Below are 24,596 nucleotides of genomic sequence, written 5' to 3'. Positions count from 1 at the left end.
ATGCCAAGGGAATGCAAGTCATAGGACCTTTCGATCAGTACAGATCGTAGGGAGCAAGGTGGATTGAGATTCACAAAATATGGTGGATGGACTTGAAAAGAAAATGCCCCCCAAATGGGGAAACATGGGAGGTACCATCATAGAGCAAAGAACAGAACAAGAAAGGTGTTTTGGTATTTTTCTTAACCAATATTAAGGACCATGCTGTGGCATTAACCACAGAAAGTGAATAGGTTTTGTGGCATATTTCTCACCTGTTTTAGGTGAGTAACTAGAGCCTATTATTTTTCTATTTTTAATTGCAATCCTAGGCCCTTAAGCAAACTTTGAAAACTTGACAAATTTTGTTTATGCATTCACAAAAATTGACTGCTCTCCTTGCAGGGAAAAAAAAAAAAAAGATTATATACTGGAAACTTGCTTCAGAATACACTTTGGAGGAACAAGTTATATATTAGTACCTCTAAGGGTATAGAACTCCTTAAACACCATTTTAGCAGAATCTACTCTATAATATTCTGCACTCTTATGGTGAGATGCCACTATTTTGCTGATCTCCTGCTGAATGTTAACAGTGGGAAGGGTACTTTCCCAAGGAGAAATGAGTCATAGTTACTGTACAAAGATGCTCAAATACTTCTCACTTCATTCTGCCTCTGGACGAGAAGGTAAGTTTGATCCAAAAAGAAGAAAAATTAGACATATTTTGGCAAAAGGGACAATGTTTAGCAGATTAGTCATGGCATTTCCAAAAGGATATTCAATTGAAATCAAAATCTATTGTCTTCTACCATTGTTTTATTGCTCTAGTTTGCATTTTTAATTTCTCACCATTCTATAAATCCAACAACACATTGTGTTGCCATATGTCTGCTTCCATGAAAAAAATGCCCACAACCAACTGATGGCAACTGTTGGCACCGTCCTGTCAAAGCATTCTCGTGGAATTCGAGGTCACTGGACATCAGTTCCTACCTGGGGTTTGATAGTTCAGCGAAACCATCTGGCAGCCAGCGTTCCAGAAAATCTGAGGCATGTAATTACTGGAATCGACTCGGCCTCCCTTGGGGTAAATGCGACTCATTTGCCGTTTGTTATAACTGTGTAACATATTAAGGAAAATGGCAAAAAGAGTATTCCGGCAGTGACAAAGAGCTAAAACAATGAAGATCTAGACCAAAAATGACACACATATGACAACAGAGAACAAATTTCACATGTATAAAGGATGCTTAAGAGAAAAACCACAGTTCACCGTGTGGATATAAAAACAATCCACATTTGGGCAGGTTTTCCCGGCTGCTGTGGTCTTTCACATACATTATTTTATTAGTTCTATAACCACAATAATATATTAGCCATTTTTCTATTTTAGAGATTCCTGCCAAACCCAAAGTTCACCAACCACTTATTCCACTTAATACATAAGGATACTTCACAAATTCAATCGCATGTGTCTTCAAGTAGCCTAGACCAACTGACTCATTAAAAGAAGACATGTTATAATGAATATTGCGTTCTGTAAAGGAAAGCAAAGATGCACTTAGAAACCCTGCCATCAAACCCTCACAGAAAGACAAGCGATAAATATAATTACACCCTGAATCATGAGGCCTTGGAGGCAGATGCTTCCTTACTATATCAGTAGCTCCTAATTTCATTAACATCCTGTGGCTGGAGATGGCTGACTTAAGAAAAGTGTGATGAATTAAGTTTGGAGTCATTAAACCAATTATGTGTATACCAATTGCCATTCATAGCCACCCCTGAAATATGTATTTCCAATGAGGATGATAGCTTCTCCAGTTCAGAAATAATTATGAAAAGTCTGAAAATACTTGATACGTTTTTGGAGACCAGCTTTCGACAGAAAGCAGTCTTATAAAAAAGTATATCTAATGCAAGAGGCTAACCTCTTGGATTGCTACCAAATCCATAGTCTGTCAGAGCCACCTTGTGGACGATGTCGGGAACGACAACACAAGGCCCCCACATGCCAAGGACGTGTCACTACGTGGTCTACGCAATGAAAATAAGGTGAGATGGAACAGTCCACGTGCCCAGAAAAGAAAATGGCAGCAAGTCAGATCACAGCTCACAGCATAACGTAAGAAAAGCAGACAAAAAAGGCAATAGCATATAACCTTCGGTGTTACCTTCAGCCACATGGAAACCTTGAAACTTTACGGGCTGTGCATAGTTGATCATTGTGGACAAATATGGATGGATATTAGTGGTGGCGCCTACATATTTATAAGATGCCATCCAAGCCTGCTCATCTTCTATAGTTACCAGGCCCTACGAGCACAACAAAGGGAACATGCACGTCAGTGACTTCAGCAGGACTCTCAGATTTACGCTTCAGACTGCCTCACTAGCGATAATTTGCACACACACAGATCGAAAGATAAAGACTTCTTTCTTCTCAGTTATCCTAACTAAAGGATAACTTTAAAAGTGAATGTCCACTGTAGCTCCAAATAATGCAAATGGAGATAATAGTAAAATATGAAGTTTACCTTACATTTGGGGGACATTTTTTAGATTTTCAAAGGACTTTATTCTGGAAACTATACTGAAGTTCAGAGCAATGCTATGAAATATGTATAGCAGGTATTATCATTCATGATTTCACAAATTGTGGCATAACGTTAAAAACGGTGGTCCTGGGCTTCCCTGGTGGTGCAGTGGTTGAGAGTCTGCCTGCCGATGCAGGGGACACGGGTTCGTGCCCTGGTCTGGGAAGATCCCACATGCGGCGGAGCGGCTGGGCCCGTGAGCCATGGCCGCTGAGCCTGCGCGTCCGGAGCCTGTGCTCCGCAACGGGAGAGGCCCCAACAGTGAGAGGCCCACGTACCGCAAAAAAAAAAAAAAAAAAAAAAAACACAAAAAACAAAAAACGGTGGTCCTTCAATTTTAGTGTAAATCTAGGCTTGTTAAATCACAGATTCCGGGGACCCACTCTCAGAGTTTCTGATAAAGTGAGTCTGGGGTGAGGCCCAATAATTGGCATTTCTAACTAGTTCCCAAGTGCTAATGATATGGGTGGTCTGGGGAACCACACTTTGTTTAACACTGCTTCGGAAACCAAGCCACATACATAAATGGTTTACGGTATTAAAAAAAAATGCTTATTCTTAAACTAATGTGAGAACCCACTATACAGGACCTATTACTGCATTGTTTTGCATAGAGGCAAAGAGAAACAACTATTGTAGTTCGTTCTGTAGTAAATCAGAACAAAAGCAACAAAATCAACAACAAAAATAACGCCTTCAAAAGCGATCTACATTTAGTTGAGATTGATACTGAGGAATGAACTGCTGACTCACATGAATCAATTCATTGGTTAAAAAAATAGGCCATTTGTTTATCTGATAACTTAACATTCTAGATCATCAAACTGATTGCACCAGTAAAAGTCTGAGATAAATAATCAAAGAATGTAACTTGGAATTTTTTAAAAATAAATTTTTCATATGTCCTGACCTCCAAATAAGGGCAGAGGCATGTCTAATTCCTTTCTTGTGTGTTTAATGATAAGTAACACCGTACCATAAGCTAGGTACTGGCCTGAGTCCCTGCAGGACAACCTTGTTACTGTCAGTCATCATGTGTAGCAAGGATTAGAGTCTGACCCACTGACCACATGAGAAGACTGAGTCCTTAAAGATTAAAATAACTTGGTCACAGCTACTTAGCTAATAAATATCAGTGATCACAGGTCAACCTGTCCTTTGTTGACCCCAATACCTTACGAATTTCTAGTAGGAGAGAATTTCACAAATATCTTGGGTGAAGACCGGGATCAGACTTAACCAGAATTATTCCAAACAATATTTAGACAGTAAGAAGATAGGGTTTTATTCCAAATAAGATAAGACCCCATACACAACAAGATAGTATTTTCTGAAGCTCTGAAGTGTGGGAATCAAATGACAAGGTAAATTTTTGCATCTCACTACTATAATAAACCACATACATTTACTAAAAAAGACCACTTTGATATCATGAGCCATGAAGAGGATAAAAGAAACTAAAAATGTAACTTTACTTGCCTTACAATAAAATCAACACCGAATGTTAGATAAAACTCCTAGAATGTGTACAACGTGAACTGACAATTTTTCAGAATGTCAATATAGTCAGAACAAGATCCCCTTCCCATTTTACTATAATATGAATTTGTTGACCTATAGGTCATTTTTATTTTAAAATTCAGTGTGTTGATGATTATGTACTCTTATTCTAGGAATGAAATCTCAAATTCCAACTACAAAATTGCCTAATTGCACTAAACACTTATTTTTAGGAAAATCATCTTATTTGCCTTTGCTCTGTTTTGTGATTTTATCAGGATATAATCATTTCATCACTGTGATTAATTCTTTCTTTTGAAGACTCATATGTAGATGCATTGATCATGTAAATATTATACCTATAATACCTATAAACAGTCTGATATTTCATGGGGCAGTGGGTGGGGGAAGATAGAGTAACAACACTTAGTACAAAATGCTCAATATTAGAGGCCCACGTACTGTGTCTTATAATGAAAACAAAATGTACAATGAAATTATTTTGTTACCTTTTTGTTGTTTTCATGTTCAAGGTCATCTGAAGCCTAAATTAGAGAAAGATAAAAATAATTTACCTCTCTAAAGGGCAAAATTCCAAATTTACTAGCCATACATATGTAGATATTTAAATAAATTCATGTACACTTGTTATTCTATTTATTTGTTAAGATGGGAAATTACTGGTAATATAAAGGCATAGATAAAGTGAGAACTGAGAAGATATCATGGCATAGCCCTCTTTCACACCATAAACGCTCATCTTAATGCTTATCTCCCTTCTTTGTTGATAGTCTTTGCCTATTTTGATGCTTCCTTATGGTAATTTAGTACATGATTTAGTGATGGGGCTTGGGAAATAATCGATGTGGCCACCTCCTGTGGTATGTAAAGGGTCACTCTTCAGCTATTCAACACTCATGTCTTGTGTTGATAAAGGCAGCATAAAGGTAAGCACTGAGTCTTAGTAGGCATCTATTAGTCTGAAAGTAGCTGCAATTCTCTATATTGGAGAAGGTAGGGGTAATGGCAGTATTCCCTTGGCTTTGTTCGGCAGACAAATTTGCTTCCATTTTCTTAGCACCCAAGGCATACACCTACCCGCATCTTCATCCTCTGTCTTAATGATCAAGTATTGCTGCTCCCATCAAAGACCACACCCTCACATCACCATAATCCCACCCATGTCCAGGAATTCATTTATCACTCCAGATTCATTCATCCTAAAAATAATACTCCCTGGACTCCTCGGGTTCCCTTTAGCCACCAGCTCCCCTTTATAGCAAAACTGCCCCAAAGTGTAGTGTCTCCTCACTCACATCTATCTGCTACAGGGGTCCCAACCTCCACACTGAGACTCCTTTTTTCAAGGTCGCCAATGACTCCTAGGCCAATGACTCTTGCATCTTCTTACTCAATCACTCAGTAGTATTAAAAAAATCAACCACTTTGCCAGGGGATAGCAGGTGGGGGAAATGAGATGTTGATCAAAGGGTACAAACTTCCAGTTATAAAAGGAATAAGTTCCAGGGCTCTCACGTACAGCATGGTGACTACAGTTAGGAAGACTGTATTGTATACTCAAAAGGTGCTAAGAGAGCAGATCTCAAATGTTCTCAGTGTGCGCGCGCACACACACACACACACACACACACACACACACACACATCACTACCCCACACACAAAGGTAATTATGTGAGGCTACACTGCCCCGTTTCTTTAAACTTTTTCAGTAGCTTCACATTTCACTTAAATTAACATTTGAGTTTCTCACCATGCCCCCCCGTCACATCCTTCATCCTCCAGTTCCCACCTGCCTGTCTAATCTCATCTTGTTTCACTCGACCTCTCACTCAACCCACTCTGTTCACCCTGCCTTTGTTGTTGCTACTGCTGTGGTCCCTCTCTGGGCAAAGCAACACCTCTATTCCTGTGCATGGCCAGTTCCTCTTTACCCTTTGGGTTCTCATTTCCTTGTTTTATTCTCTCCGCCTCGTTTTTTTCCATCTGAGCACTCACTCTTAGTTTTGTAATAGCACCTATCACAAATTGTAATCATATAAATGACTGTTTACTTGTTTGTTGTCTGTTTCCCACCCCCTTCCAATAAACTCCCATCAGCCTATCAGCTCCATGAGGGCAGAAGCCGAGTGTGTTTTGACCCTTCTGGGTTGTTATGGCCTAGAAAGTGCCTGGCACATAGTGGGTACACAGTTACTATTTTTTTGGCTGAATGGTTGGATGGATGGAAATATTTTTAGGCTTATTCTACATTAAGAGGGAGACGAGATATCAACGAGTAGGACTGGTTTTCTAATGAGGGCTTGCTGGGGTGATCGGGGTCATTTTCCTGATGATTTGAATAGGTTAACCTTTGCTGCTGGGGTGCTGCTGTTTTCTCCCTGCTCACCTATAATAATGCAATAAATAAAAACATCTGAAGGACATGGGTCAAAGAGGTAGGGGTCAACACTGGGCATGACTAATGAGTCACTTAAATGTCCTTTCTAACTTAGTATTGTGCATGCCTCGAGTTCGGGTATTGATCGTGGCCACCCAATTGAGAAGGGGAATTACAGCCTACTTATTCTCTTGTGGCTCTCACATTTCTGAAATGCTATAACTAACAGCTGCTACCTCTTGCAAGTCATGAAAGGAAAGGGAACCAAGACTCTGACCTTCTTAACACTATTGGCAATAGCTTCCTTGTGACCCAAGTCGTCTGCAGAAAGTTCATTTCCATATTTGTATTCAGGGTGAGCTTCTTCCTCTTGCTCAGCTGTGTGAAAGACAAAAGGAAAATCCATGAAGCCAACTTACCACCAAGGGGTCAGGTCTCCTCCATAATCTTGGGTAAAATATAAGCACTTCTAGAGAGGAAAGAAGCTAAAGGAAAATGGGAACATTTAAATAAGCAATTTTTTTTCAAATAAAACTCTCACTAAACTCTTACCTACTCAAGGTCAAGGAACACATCTTGTTACTTCTCCTGCATCTAGCATGACTTTTTAAATTGAATATAGCTGATTTACATTGTGTTAGTTTCAGGTGTATAGCAACGTGATTCGTTATATATATATTTTTTTTTTCTGATTATTTTCCATTATAGGTTATTACAAGATATCAGATATTGTTCTTGTGTTACACAGTAAATCATTGTTAGCATGGTTTTTACATGATTGATGCTTAACAAATTTTTCTTAAGTGAATGATTACTTCCTTTCCAGTATACTAACTTTAAAAATTAAAGCCTCAAACACCTCAGGAAGAACTGTGACTCATAACAGGGTATTTTGATCCTCTATGACACCCAGAGGGGAAAAAAAAGATACAAGAGAAGGAAAGTACATTTGATAATTCTGAAAAAGAGTCAAAAATGTCCACTTGAATTTTATGGGCATAATAACTTGTGGCCGGGAGTGGTGTGGTATAAAAAAGATAGAGCTTGGAAGGACTTACTGCTCTCCTAAATCATTTGCCAAATCTGGCTGTGGTTTAAAAGACTCTGAAATCATTCATTGGGCTCATGGTGGGAAGGGAGCAGGAAGTGGGTGCTAAGTCAAGCTGGTGGCCCAGGAGCCTGGCCTGGCTATATAGGGAGGCACAGATGCCATCACCCGGCCCACCAGTCCAGGAAATTATAAGAACCCTGGTATCCACCCAAGGCTGTAGGTGGAAAAAGGATTGCCTGTTGGAAAATTAGGCACATGCTGGTGTGAGATCTGTATTCCCATGATGCCCATCCTGCAGGGGCTCCCAGGAATTTGCCTAAAAACTAGCCAGAATCAGGAGACACCCACAGGCCACAGGACAAGGCCAACACAAATCCACACTGTCACTATACTGGGCATGAGGGACCTTTACTATTAAAAAAAAAAAAAACAGTGAAAATATTTCTGAGGGAGGTGAACAGACCCATAAGAATTAGACATTTTTTGTTTTAAGTATGTTTCAAAGGTGGAAAGGAGAATTCAAGAACGGGAGTAAATGAAAAACTTTCACAGATTCTAAGGTGCATTTTTTCCCCGCATTGTAATATATCTAATATGGCAATGTATCCTTTAATCGATGGCATTTTACGATTCACTGGAAGCAGTTTTCTTTCTTAGTCAATAAAATAGTAGCGCCTTTCCGCTGACGGTGTCTTAGATTCAGAATTTTAGATTGCTTTTTGCACAGTGCTATTCCCGGGAAGGGATAAAGGTAAGGGAAACGAGCCAGACACCCTCCTCTTCTGGAACTGATATTCTGATGAGGGGGTATTCTGGAGGCAGATGATTTTTTTTTAAGTAGGTCATATAGGCCTTGGGCAAGAAAAAAGGATTTGAGAAGCTGAAAGAGGTCTTAAAAGAATCTAGTCCAGTGTCTTCATTTAAAGGAAATAGATTCACAAATATGATTTGAATTGTCTGAGGTCACAGAGTTAGAATAGGGACCTAGATTTCTCAGGCTTCTAGCCCAATGCTGTTAATGTGACACTGGGTTTTCATGACCTACAGTCTGTAACCAAGATTTTGAAACCTCCCACCATCACTACTGAATTTCAATTTTATATCTAGTCTAACCTGCTTAGCCAGATATAAACTACTTGAATTTCCAGGGGTATACCCCATAGAAGGGGGAGAGACTTAGTAACTGTTTTAAAAGGGTTGTATGACTAAAGGTTAGCATCTCCTGAGTGTGTATGTATGCATAGACACACCCACAACCACACACAATGTTGCTATTCTCCACTGTTTGTCTGAATCTACATCCAGCCTAATGACTGGGCACACACTTCCACTGACTGAGAGCCTTTTCTATTTTCTACAGCCTCCAGGCAGGCCTGCCCTCTTGAACTATGCTTGGTTTCCTCTTGCCTGCTGTGTTGAAGTATTTAAATGAGAGACTCTAGTCATTCAGGTATAGTAGGATCATACTGTGATAGCAGGGTAATTACAGCCAACTGGCTGACCAGAGCTGAAGTCAAGTATGACTGAGGAAACGTGAGACTCACATATGTAACTGGTATAGCAGAAACCTCTATGGCCTTAGAGAGAAATTCAGGTGCATATGAACCCATATATTTCTGTTAGAACAATCAAAATTTTATCTCAAACATTTTGGAATAACATGGGAATCACTAGAGGCAAATTTATTTTGTCTATAGGAATAATTAGCATTTGCATAAAAGTTGGGAAAGTACCCTTAAGGACAAGTAAGTGGAATCCTGCTGACCCCTCATTTTAGATTAATGTGTGTGTGTTCAGGAAACTTCACATTTTTGACTCACATCATTTATATATTTTTTCCTTTTTATAAAGAAAAATATTTTACCAATGATTTTGCATATTTATGTTCGCTTTATATTCCTGTACATTAGAAGGACAATATTGTAAGGTACAGAAGGTCTTGACCCTGGAGTCAAGGCAATTCTGGGATTGAATCTTAGTAACATTGCTCACCGGCTGTGGGATTGCATGTAACGTATGTTACCACTCTAAGCTTCAGTTTCCTCATCTGAAAAATTAGTATAATAATACTTATTTCTTTAGCTGCATAAAGATTAGATGAGGAATTGATGTAAAGTACCTAATCCACAGTTGGTACAAAAATCGTAGTTATTATTATTATGATTTTTCTTAATGTATTCCATTATTCTTCAGTTTATTTTACTGGATTAGAGTATCTAGTAACACCTTACATGTGTATGATTATCATCTATGAAACTTAACCTAAGTTAAGGGACAGTTTTTATATAATATTCAGACTTTCAAATTTTAGAAGTATTTTATTGATCTTTTGAAATACTGGGTTGGCCAAATTTCCATAGGATGTTATGGAAAAACCTGAATGAACTTCTTGGCCAACTCAGTATATTCCTTTCAAGATTTTATTCTTAAATCTTGTTTGGGTTTATTATTTGCAAAAACTGTGAAATAATATAATAAGCAATGTGGCAGACTGTATTTTCCAAAGACAGCCGCAATAATATCAGCTTCCCACTGATTCTTCTACAACGTGATCTTGCCTCTCACCCACCCCCTGGAATGTGGGTGGGCCCTAACTAAGACTGCTTGGATGAATAGAATATAGAGGAAGTGATGATGTGCCAGTTCCAAGCACGGCTCTTAAACAGTTTAGCAGCTTCTGTTTTCTGCCTGTTGGAGCACTGGCTCTCAGGACGCTCTGTCAAGGATCTTGGCCACCATGATGTGAAAAGCCCAAGCCACTTGGGGAGGCCACATGGGGGTGCTTGTGTCAGCTGAGCTCCCAAAAGCCAGCCAGCATCAACCGTCAGCCACGAGTGAGCCATCTCAAGACACCTGGCCCAGTGGAACCTTCAGATGACTCTAGCCCCTGATGTCATCTGCCGGCAACCGCATGAGAAACCAAAGGGAGAGCCCTCAACCTGAGCCCAGGTGACCCACAGAACTAGGAGAGATAATAATAAAGTGTTTTGGGGTGGTTTGTTACACAGTAATAGATAACCACAACAGGCATTGATTAAATACTGCCAGGTATCTCTGGCCTCCCAGACCCTCCCTGATGTATAAAACATATGGAAGTAAGTCATGTTCCCAGGCAACATAAATCATTCATAAAGTCTCTTCCATAGTCAGGAGTCTTTATTAAGGGGTTGTGAATACGAATCGTTGATTCTCACAGCTTTTAGGTTTTTACCTATAATGTCAAACTTTCCTAAAATCTACTCTTCTATTTCAGATGTTTATATGAAAAACAGAGTTTCTACAAATGTTTCTAAATTACTTAGCCCCAAGACACTATCTAAATTCAAGGCACTAACCAATAGACACTCAATGTATGTCCAAACTATTCTGTTAATCAACTCTCATGTCATTTTGTTAATCAATTCTCATGATACATAATGAACAAATAATTTTCTAAAAACATTCCAAATCTTTCAAATGACCCATGTAAAACCAAAGATTATGGTAGTGGCTATATGGCCAAAGTAAAAATAGAAGCTAATAACAAATATTAAAATATTTTGAGCAAGGCTGCCTTTGCAAAAAATATCTACCTGTAAATACAGATACAGGCAATTCTGGTGAGCTGGTTATTTGAAGGAATTTGAACTTGAAAGTTTAATTCTGGCTTTGAGTTTCTAGTTCACTATAAGTGCACACAAACCAAGCATTTACTGAGGGTCTCTATCCAGGTTCCTTCCCTTTTAACTCGCCTTACTGCTGTCATCAGTAACAGCACTGATGTTCAGGTTTTGTTTATGGGAAAGAACTGCAGAAATGTTCTTTTTATTCCAAGCCCGACCTTCTACAGCAAGTGCTTCAAGGATTCTCTGGCTGTGAGTTTCTGCTGAATAGCTGAACGCACAACAGGAAAGGAGATGACTAAGCTACTAAAATCTAGTGTGCAGGTAAATTCTAAGCCATACTATTTGGAAAAATACCCCAAAATAACAAAAGATTAAGGTTGGTACATGTACCTGACTATTAGGAATTAGAATGTTGTGTTATATAAAAGGGTCCACTGAGACAAATTCATCTTTTTCTTATTTTAAAAAGTATTTTTTTGTGATGTATAAATTTAAAACATCCAACTCACCACTTTCTATTTCCTCTTCATTGTCATCCTCTAAGATGTTCACTGGGGCAGCAGATTCTCCTGCTTCCATCATACTTTTCAAAGCTTCAAGCTGTTCTGTTATTAAAAATAAACAAGAAGGAGATGGAGACAGGTGTTGGATCACTTATAAAATAGGTTTGAAGATCAACATGGAGAAGGAAATGAAAAGGGAAGGGAAACCTATTGTCGAGGCTCAGCCACGGCCACTGTCTCCCCAGTCCTGGTGGCCTCGAGTCCTTAAGGCAAGTACAACAACCCTATCATCTATACACACTGAGCCACTATTGGAACGTGAGGGCAATGCCCCATATGCTGGTCACCAGCTTGAGAAGTCACAGCTCAGTCCCTGTGAAGGATTTGAAGCTTGATAACAAAAGCCCAGAATTTGGAGCATCTGGCACAGAGCAAGGTTTATGGACTGTTATGGTGAAGTGACAGAATAGAGACTGAAAAAGCTTCAAGAAAAAATATTTTTCTTTTATTAGTCGTGAACACATATAAAAGATGTCTAACAGCCAGCATTAAGAACATTGTTGGGGGGCTTCTCTGGTGGCACCATGGTTAAGAATCTGCCTGCCGATGCAGGGGACACGGGTTTGAGCCCTGGTCCGGGAAGATCCCACATGCCGTGGAGCAGCTAGGCCCGTGCGCCACAACTACTGAGCCCGCGTGCTGCAACTACTGAAGCCCACGCACCTAGAGCCTGTGCTCCTCGACAAGAGAAGCCACCGCAATGAGAAGCCCACACACTGCAATGAAGAATAGCCTCTGCTCGCCGCAACTAGAGAAAGCCTGAGCGCAACACCGAAGACCCAATGCAGCCAAAAAAAAAAAAAGAATATCGCTGGGAAACAGGCACTCTTCATATATTATAGTGAGGGTATAAACTGATACAACTTTTCTGAAAGTCAGTATAACAAGATACATATGATATAAAATGTGTACATGCTTTGGCCAACCAACTCTAATTGTACCAAGGAGAAGGCTGCATGAATGTACAAAATGAACAGCCAAACATGTTTACCATTGTTGTTCTCATAGCAATGAAAATCCATCAACTTGGATCTGTTTAAATTACACTATGTGCCACATAATAAATTCTGTATAGTGTTTCATACACTAGAATCAAAAAAAAATTTTATACATAAGAATTAAAATTAGTATGTAGATTTATATCCTACTGGATATGAGTATACTTCATTGGTTGAATTAAAAATGACTAAAAATCAGTATATTTAACATGATCCCAGTTTTGTTAAAAATGCGTGTATATGTTAAAAGTGTACATGTGTACATGTGTCTCTAATACATGTATATGTGTGTAAAATATATAATTTAGTGCTATTTTATTATATTTTTCTTTGCTGTTTTCATCTTCCTATAGCATTATTGCTTTTGCAATAAACATAAACGAGCTAAAATAGTTAAAAATTTTAATTTAGAATAACCAAGGGGAAAACCACAATGCAATCATACCAATATTTGATGCTATTCGTTCACTGAACTAAGAGATTTGTTGGAAGAAAATATTTTCAAAGAAAATGTTCTGGGAAAACACAGTGGGGGCAATGTCTAGATAAAATCATCTCCCCCCACCCCCCGACCACACACACATTCACACTCGCGTATTACCTAGGATCCCTAGATATGTATATATCACAGGGAAAAGTGCAAAGGGAAGCTTTTAAAGAAGGCTTTAGAGTGTATAAAATGATAAAGTGCTAGTTCCTTATACCTGACAAATTCTAAAATGCTTCTTTTGCTTTCTTCTCATCTTTCCTTGGGACTCCTCCAAATTCTGATCTATGAATATATGAATATGTTTTCCCACTGCAGGAAGGGGTTGATGTGGAACCTAAACTTGAATAAAAATGTGGCAACTTTGCTCTGCACAGTATATAGAACATCACCACTAGACCTGCTTCCCCCCAATCCGTGGTGTTAAAGTATATTTCATTCTAGATAGCTGAATTGTCTCAACATGCAAGATACGTATGCTTCTGCCATAGATGAGTGTATTTGACTTACTTTTTTCAACCTCAGATTTCAGCCGTTTATTTTTGATGAGTATTTTTCTTTTGAGGTCATTTGGGGATGGCAGAGGCCTGCCTGGTTCCAGCTAGAGACAAAGAGAAAAGGCTGAATTCACGACAGGGTTGTACTTCTCCCTTCTCATTCCCAGCCCAGAATGAGCAGAAGGCCAACCAACATCCACTAGATGGCAGTCTGCACAGTTTTACACTTTCATTCTGCAACCCAAACTAGCCTGAGCTTTGCCTTACACTAAGGCAGCAAATTTGGCATCCACAGGGTCTCTAGAGCTTTGCAGAGCTACTCCACCTTCCCCAGGGAGTGGGGTCTGACCTACAGTGGTCTTGGGGAAAGGGGTCCAGCTCAACCCCAGACCTTGCCGCCTTTAAGTACCTGGTAAAGTACAAGAGGTGATGGGGTCAGCTGGGGTCAGAGGTGCCCTCCCAGGCAAAGTCAAGAGGCTCCTGAGCCCCCTCAAGTGTTGGGCTGTACAGTAAGCTGGTCTGCTCAGTAGGGTGATCCATCTTCAATGCTTGGGATTGTGGCTTTGTGGGTTCAATAAGAGAATTAAGAAGGAAGTGGTCCTAATTATTGAAATCTGACCTCTACTATGGTTTCATTGGCTTGGATTAATGTCTGCAAAGGGGATGTTCCTTTATTTGATTACTTCTGATCCACAGAACTGTGTTGTATCCAGTCATCCATTCCCCATCCCCCCACCATCCATCTATATACCCACCTACCCTTCCACGTGTCCACTCATTTTCCAAACTAATTTTTATACTATCTGTACACGCAAGGCACCGTGCCTTCCTATGTCAGTCCTGACTCAAATGAAACCCTCTGCCGAAATTCTGCTCCTTTTGGGAAGCCTGCTGTAACCAGTACACTCCAAGTGATCTCTTCTGCACCTGGATATTGGCAATAAATATTCACCACACTAAAGCCCATCTGTTTTAGTTACGGTTTTACATTTGTATACTGTGCCCTCCTTCCAGGACTGAAAGTTCCGTAGTTCAGATCTTAATCTCATTTATATTGCCTATACCTCCCATAATCTCTCATGTATGTGCACATCACAAAGAATGCAGAGATCTTTCCGTAAAAGCCAGCACCTTAGTCTAACAAAGAAAATAAAACAAACAAAGGGCCTAGGTAAAAAATAAAATAAAATAAAGCAAGCATGTTTCTTAGTTTAGGTTCCCTTAGAATCAGTCTGAGACAAAGAGGAAAGTACCAGTAATTTATCTGGGGGGCAGCTCCAGGGAACTCCAGCAGAGGAGTAGGAAAGTGAGAAAAAGAAGACAGGCAGCCATGAAGGGTGTGCTATCAGGCAAGTTGTCACTGTGGACGGGAGCATGATCCCACTGGGGAACTTGGGGGGACAGTGGGGACCATGTGCCCGGAGTCATCCCGCCTGAGGAATGAGGGAACACGGGGCGGGGGTTGGTAATTCTCTGGTACTTCTGGCCTGACTTTCCTGTGTGCACAGAGCTCCAGGGACCAGAGCGTCCCCCCAGCAGCAGCTGCAGGTGCTGGCGGTGGAGATCAGGCCGGTGTGCAGGGAAGCAGGAAGCACCGCCAGGATGTGGACGGGGCCCCTGCAGCCAAAGCTTCAGCAGGCTGAAAATATCCTCCTATATCTTTTTTCAGTTCCCAAAGATGTACTTCTGCAAAACTCACTGTTAAACTACCTGATGTGTTCCCAGGTAGCACAGAGCACCTTCCCCCTTTAGTCATGGCGATGTTCTATTGCTGCTTCGGGCTACCGTGTTTGGGCCTATCAGCTGCTCATCAACAGTGGGGCAAAATATTTCACTACTGTAGAGGGTTTCATACTTTCTTTCACTCCAGTAGCTTTCGTGTTACTCCCAACATCTTGGGAGAGTGGATCTTAACCACTTGGGGGTTATGGATCCTGGTAAAAATCTGATGAACTCTCTGGAATGACTGTATACAAAACGGCAAACTGTATGCAGTTAGAAGGAGTTCACAGACCCCACAAAGCCTATCTATGGGGAACAGGTTAAAAATTCTTTGTTTGATGAAGGAATTAGTAGGTGTAAAAATGAAGCTCGAAATCGTGCATACAACATCGCCCAAGAGTTTATTTTGGACTTAGGAGCTTGAACTTCCGGCTTCTGTGACTTGATCCAGGGAACTTCCCATAGCAACAGGCTCCCGTGGGTGCGGAACCCTGGCTGCACATTTGATTTACCTGGAGAGCACTTAAAAAACACCAGGATCTGGCTGAACTCGAATCAATTTCAGAATCTCTGAGTGGGGCTGTGGCAGAGGTATGTTTCACGGTTCCCCCAGGCGATTCTAACCTGTCACTGAACTTGACAATGATCACCAACTCTAGACTCCTGGCCAGTGCGCACTTTGTGAAATTTTAGGACAGAGGTCTCAGAAGCCATAGAGACCCCATGATCTTCTGAATAAAACTGAGCCAGATGTTTACTTTATGCCTCTCTCTACACACCCCTCTGAAGCACAATGGAAGCTTCCCATACCAACGAATTGAAATACACATGAAGATCTTTAACATTAGTCCTCCAGAACTACTTGGCCCTTCAGAAATGAATTTCAAAACAAATCCATTCATGTTAGAAATATGGTTTGCTAAAAATACATACTGGATGTGATTCAAGTGCTTGTTTCAACAGGAGATCTCCAAATAGATCTTCGCAATATTTGGACATCTTGTACTGTTGATATTTGCTAGAGGGAAAGAACCAACATTTGTAAATTCAAACATCCATTAACTGTCCAGAATAAGAATAAGAAACATCCATTCCTAGCGATTAAAAACTCTCACTCTGCAAAATGTTTGATTGTCCTCTTGATGCTAATGGGTTAACTGGTGTAGTTTTAAAAGAAGTCGATTCTTCCCCCAAACTAAGAGTTGGTAAGCAGAGTAAAAAGTGTCTTTCAAGTTCATCAAGTCTGACTACAAACATACTGCCAAGTCTTCCAACTCAATGGAACATTGAGCAAGGTGTCCTGCTCTCTGAACTTTTGTTTAGAGGAAGCATTTCTAAAACACATTAACATGACTTTTTTTTTTTCTTTTCTTTTGTGGAAGTGTTGAGAGGTAGTGGTTTGAGTTTCTTCTCTTTTTTTTTTCCCCCATAAGACTATGTGTACTTACCACTTCACAAAAGAAACTATTCGGTTATTCAAAAAGATGTAGAGCAGGGGTGGGGAATGGGGATTAGGAAACAACACTTAGAGACTTGGAGTAGAATGAATCATTATACCTGCAGTGATTTTCAAAGGAGAGAATTACAGGATATTCAGATGTGACAAATGCAGTTTCCTTGATGGCTTGAATAACATCCTTGAAAGATAAAGAGTGTTAATGAGAGAGGAGAGAAAAAAAATTAAGGTACCTGAAACCAATTGGAGACTATTAATTTGAGCTTTTCAGAAAGTCAGTTTTGGCAATTAAGACCTGGAGAACCCATTTACTGCTACAGACTGAGTCCCCTGTGGTTAGAACCCAGGCACAGTTCATGGTTAATGACACTTTTTTTCAAAGCTACTTTTACTTCTCCAAAATTAGGGTGCTAGTAACTGACAAGACATTTCACCTAAATGGCAGTGCAGTTCCTTGCTTGATAATCTGCCAAGATGGGTTCAGAGCTCACCTTTCTCACTGAGGAGCAGGTGAGATTTCTGCACGGAGATTTTCACAGCAGACCCCTCTCCTTCCCCTCTCGCCTCGAGGAGAAATGTGTTGGTAAAAACCTCAGGACTGTTAGAAGCTTTTATTGACTTTCCTCTGCCTTTTCGCACCAGAGTTGGGCTACATTTCATTAATTCAATGAAGACTCCTGTGAATTGATGTGACATTTGCAATATCCCTTGTTTTGTATCACTCTGGTAGTTAACCATGGGGCAAGTCCCATCATTCTGTTAGTTGGGGAAATATTTGACAATAGCTATCTAGGGAAGTCCATTGGAAAGAATAATGGCCTAGGCTAGACAATCTTGGAGTATTTTACTAAGCATTCTTATGGCTCAGGTGGTCCTTTAGCTATTCTTGCTTGAAGTTTCTTCTCAGGCAAAAATGCCTTGAGTCACTTCCCAAGTGACCTTGATTATCCACTTGAGTTGACCTAGAATTACTCCTTTAGGAGAATCTTGGCTCTGCCCATGGTTTCTTCTTTGCTCACCTCCAAGCTGAGAGGGAAGAACTTCCTTTTGAGCTTCAGCTTCCCTTAATTCCTTAATTCTATGAAAAAAGATGTCAACCCTTGCTGTCAGTTTGGTGGCTATGCAAACTCATGGCTTCCCACTTGAACGTACTCTTGGTACTTCTCAGGAAATGTAAACTTGAATTGATTGATGTTCAAAACTCACCAACATCTTGGCTAAGAGAAGTGATATGCATGGAGGGTCACGGGTCTAGGGTCTAGGTGTCTGTTTTTAAAAACACTCCCGGTGGGACTTCCCTGGTGGCGCAGTGGTTAAGAATCTGCCTGCCAATGCAGGAGACACAGATTCAATCCCTGGTCCGGGAAGATCCCACATGCCACAGAGCAGCTACGCCCATGCACCGCAACTACTGAGCCTGTGCTCTAGAGCCTGTGAGCCACAACTACTGAAGCCCATGTGCCTAGAGCTTGTGCTCCGCAACAAGAGAAGCCACCGCAATGAGAAGCCTGTGCACTGCAACAAAGAGTAGCCCCCACTCGCTGCAACTAGAGAAAGCCTGTACGTAGCAACAAAGACCCAATGCAGCCAAAAATAAGTAAATAAAATAAATAAATCTATTAAAAAACAAAACAAAACAACCCCAGTGATTTTCCACATGTTGGCAGAGTTGAGAACCATTGATCCAGAGGCTGAAATAACTCTCCTGAGTTATACGAAACTGACAGAGGTTGACGTACTTGACATATTGTCCAACCACAGAATTTCATTTTTTCACTTGTCTTTTGGCAGGACATCACTGGAGCATATTGAGGAACTTGCTAAGAAACCAACCTTCAAATTGTACATAGAGATCACCAAAAGGCCATGACTGAAATCCAATTTATAAAAGTGTAGATTACATTCTGTGAGGATCTTACGAGGGGCGACTTCTATCTGGTGTCAGTACTGGGGAATAACTGTGCTTCTCTGGACTAACTACTCTGTATGTATTTTACAAATCCTGTGAATTATCATGTTTCTCTCCTTGCACTGAATTCAAAAAAGTCTGGAGCCCAATTTGTGGTATGGCTTGAAAGTTTATAGGATTTCTTGACAAGCATTCATAAAACTCTAATCTCACTATCTTACTTTCTTACCCATATAGGCACTATTTATAATCTATTTTATTTCCTGTATTCTATTTATCTTTTTATTCCACTTTGAAAGTCCTTCAGAGAAAATGCAAAGTAAGTAAGCACAAAAATAGATAAGAAAATAAAAGACTGTTTTTAAAGTAAGTGGAACAAGGGAGGTTCTGCCGGAGAAATCTCATTATATGGCACTGTCACCATTTGAAAGCAGAAAAAGTAGCATGAAGGAAATATTAAGTAGAGAAAACATTTTTCTTGACTTTCTCTGAAAAACTGGAAGAATGGAATATAAAGGTAAGATGCTTGAGAAGATGAATAATTTGTTTTCTCCACTCTGTCTGTGTTTCCACAATAGTTTGGAAAAGGCAATGGTGAGGTAATTTTAAAACTTACCTTGGAACCCTCCTACACGGTGGTTGGGAATGTAAATTGGTGCAGTCACTATGGAAAACAGTATGGAGGTCCCTTAAAAAGCTAAAAATAGAGCTACCATATTATCCAGCAATATCACTCCTGGGTATATATCCGGAAAAAATTCCAATTCAAAAAGATACATACACCCCAATGTTCATAGCAGCACTATTAACAATAACCAAGACATGGAAGCAACCTAAATGTCCATCGACAGAGAAATGGATAAAGAAGATGTGGTACATATATACACAATGGAATACTACTCAGCCATAAAAAAGAATGAAATCACACCACTTGCAGCAACATGGATGGACCTAGAGATTATCATACTGAATGAAGTAGGTCAGAAAGAGCAAGACAAATACCATATGATATCACTTATATGTGGAATCTAAAATATGACACAAATGAACTTATTTATGAAACAGTTTTTCTATGTCTGTGAGTCTGTTTCTAACAGTTACCAAAGGGGAAAGGGGGTGGGGAGGGATAAATTAGGAGGTTGGAACTAGCAGATATAAACTACTATATATAAAATAAACAACAAGGTCCTACTGTATGGCATAGGGAACTATATGTAATATCTTATAATAAACCATAATGCAAAAGAATATGAAAAAGAATATGTATATATATGTATAACTGATCACTTTGCTGTACAGCAGAAACAAATACAACATTGTAAATCAACTATACTTCAATTAAAAAAAAAAAAGAAACACTTACCTTAAAAAGGATATCTGTGCACATTGCTTTTCCATGAGTTATTATTGGTTCTTGGTCCTCACCTTTTCCATCCCAACAGTCAAGTTCAACACATCTAGGAACATTGTGATTTACCAATATTAAACCTTTACAATAAAATAGTGTGTGTACAAATGAAAATACATCAGAATAATTTGTTTTCTATAGAAGTAGAAAATGGAATGAAGGAAGTAACACGATTATTTTTTGGAGGATGCAGGTTAAAATTGCACCAGATTGGTGTCATCAAAAAGGGACTGTCGGAGATTAAGAGAGAAAAGAGATGTAACAAGCAGTGAGGTTCTGGATGAAATCCTAGTTGTGACAAAGCTGTAATAAAGGACAATTTGAGGACAACTGGGAAAATTTAGATATGGGCTGGGTTTTATAGGATGTTAAAGAATACTGTAAAAATTTTGTAGGTGGGATGATGTTACTTTGGCCATAAATTAAAATGTTCTCATTGTTTCAGTGACTCATATTTAAGCATTCAGAAACAGATGTAGTGATGTAGTTAAAGTCCTTTAACATATTTCCATACACACAGAAAACAGTGAGTTGAAAAATTAAGTATTGGTCATCGACAATCAAGAAACCAATCATAATGTAACTACATTTCTTATTTTTCACTTTCTGCATTTTTACCATATTTTAAACCTCAAATATTTTCCTATTTCTGTAAAATTAAAGCCATTTAAAATAATCTTTATGATCTGAGAATGAAATTTTAGAACTTTGAACATTAAGTAAAGCTAAATTTGCAAGTGTCTATGACCAACAGGAAACTTAGCATGACTTCTTAAAATATGCTATCTTTTTGGTAATGTTGGGGGAATATTTTAAATTTACAGTAAAAAAAAAAACATCTTTTGACCCATAGGAGGACTCTAGACCTTCTGGAACAGATACCAATTTTCCTTTCTCAAGGTTAAATGGCCATCGTAATCCATTAAAGAGAAAGACAAATGTCCTTTTCACTCTGAATGCTACTTCCTATTTTTCAGAGAAAACTAAATTCAATTGAAGAGCATCAAATCCAAAGAAGAAACAGTGTCTTGAGTTTCTGACCTGCAACCAGCCAGGAGGACCTGTCTGTACATTTCTACTGAAGACTTCCCACCAAACTGTCTGCCAGTGAGATAGGTGTTGTGGGAAGAGCTGATGAAGTAGTGAGCCAGAGGGTGGTCCATTTCTTGGTAAAGCTCTAGGCGATCTAGGAAGACTGGGGCATTTTCATCTGACATCAGGTATCTGCAAAACCCATCACTTGATATTTGGCCTGGGGGGAAAAGGAATATCATGGTAGACTTATGGCTCTGAAGATACACATCTCATGTTTTATTTATGACATTTGAGGCAACTTAAACAGGAGGAGTAAAAACTTCTTCATAGTCTCTTTCCCAAGAACTTTCGTCTTTCAGAACTTGAACGAAGTACCCGCATTGCATAAGTAATCTAATGCTTTCCACAAATAGGAGGCATCTGCTTTCACATCCATGATGGCAAAACAATCAGTTCCCTAAGTTCAAAAGTGCAGCACCAGGAGCCAGATTGGAGAAGGGATGAGTGGCCTCTCTGGATTCAAATAATTCCATTTTCCTATTTCATCTAAAAAATAGGATATGGGACCAGTGAGATGAGTATTCAGTGGTCATTGAAACGTGATCCCAAGAGCCACCACTCATCTCAATCACACCTTTGTGACATGGGACAGGGCCGGTGTCAATATTTCTGCATCTTCTCCTACCCTGTCAACCATCAACAGCTTCAGCTTCTTGCATTTACTTAAGCATTTCCAAGTTACAAGCTGGTTTCAAGCTTACAGAAAAGTACAGATAATAGCAGGATAAACAGCTATACCACAGCCTTGTTAGATCTTAACCTTTTCCTTTATTTGCTTTACATTTTTTAAAGAAATGCATAATTACAGATGCCCATGAAGCACCCTGTGTGCCCCACCTCAACTCCATTCAATTCCATCTTTTTATTCCTAGGTAGACAGCCAATAATCTAGTTTTTGTGTTTAACATTCCCAAAGTGGTTCTGTAACTTTATATGCATTTATCCAAAAAGTAGGTAGTTTTGACTATTTTAAAATTTATATAAAAGTTACCCCATTGTTTGCATTTGCAGCTTGCCATTTTTTCTGTTTTCTTGTGACTTATCTAGTTAATATAAGTAGCTCTTGTCCATTTATTTTTCACTGAGTAATGTATAGTAGAAGTATGCAGTGTGTAGAGTGTAAAGTAGTCCATATGTGAATATATCACAATTCATTATCCATCATTCTGTTGATGGATATTTAGGTCATTTCTATTTATAACTAAACGAACTGCAGTAAAAATTTGTGTGTCTATCTCCTTGGACACATACATTTATGCTTTCCCAGGCACTGTGATAGATGCAGGATAGAAGAAACAGACAAGCCCTACCTTCATGAAACTCATATACTATGTGTGAGAGAACAAATAAATTAAAAAATAAATGTAATGTTATGAAAATGCTAGAAGGAAACAGAAAGCAGGGTAGGAAAGCAATCAAGAATGACCAGGATGCTGTGTTTGCTATGTGGCCAGCAAAAGTCCTTCTGACGAGGTCACATTCATGCATGGGGAGCAAGCCCCATGCACCCCTGCGGCTGCCCCATCCTAGACAGAAAGGTCAGCAAGTGCAGAGACCATGTGATGGAGGGGAAAGTAGCTAGAAATGAAGAATCCAAATCCAAATCTACATCGGTTGGACTTTAGTCTTCACTAAGTACTTTGGATCTTATTCTGAGTGTGCTGGGAAGTCTTTGGAGCATTTTGAAGAGTGGAAGAACATAATTAGATTTGATTTTAAAAGGTTTACTATGGCTGCTGTGTGGTACATAAATCGTAGGGCATTGAGGAAAGGAGAAGACTAGTTAGAAGTCAGCTGGCCTCATCTAGGGAGAGATGATGTAGGATCTGATAGTCCAGTAAGTGTGGAGACGGTGAGAAGTGATTTATTTTCAGGATAGTTCTTGCAGGTTTTGTTGATGGATCAAAGATGATGTGAAAGAATAAACAAGTCAAGGATGATTCCAAGAGTTTTGGCATGAAAAGCTGGGTGAGTCATGGTACCATTTTCTAGGCTGGGAAAGGGACAGGTCTGTGGATGGGGACAATCAAAGCATATTATGTGTGTGTGTGTGTGTGTGTGTATATATATATATATTTGAAATGTCCACTCAGCCTCCAAATGGAGAGGTCTACTATACAGGTCTGTAGTTTAAGAGACAGATTAGGAGTAGAGAGTTTAATCTGAAAGTCATGTGTGTATAGAAGAAACTTAAAGCCATTGGCTTGGATGAGCTCATTCAAGGAGTGAGGATAGAAGGAGCAGAGATCTGAGGACTGAGCAGGGCCACTCTGACACCAGACTCGGGAAAGACATGGGACATTCTCTAGGGTACATACTTGGAAGTAAAGAGGCTCGGCTGTAGGAGAGGCATATTTTCCACTTTATTATTGACAAAATATTCATCAAGGTGGTTGTTTGTACCCATTTACACACTCAGCATAGTTGATAAGAATGCCTTTGGCACCACATTCTCTCCCATACTTGATAATGACAGACTTTAACATTTCTGTCATATGTGAAATGGTGAAGCTATACTTTTTAGATGTGTCAGTGGTAATTTCATAGACTTTTAGGACCTGGGAGGAACTTATATGTAATAAGACACACCTCTATCATAACATTTATCACACCACCAAGGCACTACTGAGTCATAGGTCTTCCTCCTTCAGTAGATCACAACCGCCTTATTTCATTTTGAATCCCCAGCACCTAGCACAGTGCTTGGCTGTGCCTATAAGGATTGAAAGCAGGCGACAGAAATACTAGCTGAATGACTGCATGAACCCCACCATCTTACAAGCAGGGAAACTGAGGCCTAGGAATACAGTTCCTTGCTCAAGGTCACACAGCAACAGGGGATGCAACAAAAATCACATCACCTCCCACCACTGCAAAGTACTAGATTTTCTGCCAAGCCACTCCTCCCTTCACTTAAATCACATGCCATGTGGACTTAATTATGATACTCAGGATATTGATAAAGAGGTAAGTAATGAAGCAGTCTTTCTGAAATAGATATTTGAGACCTAGCAGAAAAGTGTAAATGTATGACTATAACCAAGGGAAAACTCTGTTGGGCTTAGAAAAATATCAGGGGTAAGGCCACATGGTATGGTGGGCCAGGCATGCATATAAATGGGTTCTATGTGGGTCCAGAGAACGTATAAATCTTTCAGCCACACTCACTGAGGTACAAAAAAAAAAGAACCTCTATTCTAAAGAGGAGAAAACTGAGGCCATGATACTCATGGGCAGATGGGACAGAAAGAACTTAACCTAGATCTCCCTTCAGTCTCCACTGAGACATAAGGCCAGAGACTCCAGATCAGGTATCACCTGGCACTC

The 24,596-nt window shown here is 39.6% G+C and overlaps 1 protein-coding gene across 5 annotated transcripts in view; it reads right to left on the bottom strand.

Moving 5' to 3' along the window:
• Positions 1 to 24,596, bottom strand: part of PLCB4 (phospholipase C beta 4) — a 428,120-nt gene that overhangs the window by 63,273 nt on the left and 340,251 nt on the right. For all 5 annotated transcript variants that reach the window (XM_049699214.1, XM_049699215.1, XM_033440307.2 and 2 more), the window contains 11 exons: positions 21,216 to 21,426; positions 20,130 to 20,223; positions 16,959 to 17,038; positions 16,335 to 16,419; positions 13,693 to 13,783; positions 11,644 to 11,739; positions 6,756 to 6,856; positions 4,589 to 4,624; positions 2,157 to 2,298; positions 1,435 to 1,519; positions 976 to 1,100 (listed from right to left, as the gene is read on the bottom strand). In XM_049699214.1, the coding sequence (XP_049555171.1) occupies positions 976 to 1,100; positions 1,435 to 1,519; positions 2,157 to 2,298; positions 4,589 to 4,624; positions 6,756 to 6,856; positions 11,644 to 11,739; positions 13,693 to 13,783; positions 16,335 to 16,419; positions 16,959 to 17,038; positions 20,130 to 20,223; positions 21,216 to 21,426 (1,146 nt within the window). The remainder of the gene's footprint in view (positions 1 to 975; positions 1,101 to 1,434; positions 1,520 to 2,156; positions 2,299 to 4,588; positions 4,625 to 6,755; positions 6,857 to 11,643; positions 11,740 to 13,692; positions 13,784 to 16,334; positions 16,420 to 16,958; positions 17,039 to 20,129; positions 20,224 to 21,215; positions 21,427 to 24,596) is intronic.

Source organism: Orcinus orca, chromosome 16 (assembly GCF_937001465.1).
Source record: "Orcinus orca chromosome 16, mOrcOrc1.1, whole genome shotgun sequence".
NCBI classification, from domain to species: Eukaryota; Metazoa; Chordata; class Mammalia; order Artiodactyla; family Delphinidae; genus Orcinus; species Orcinus orca.
This window is presented reverse-complemented; position numbering and strand designations above follow the sequence as displayed.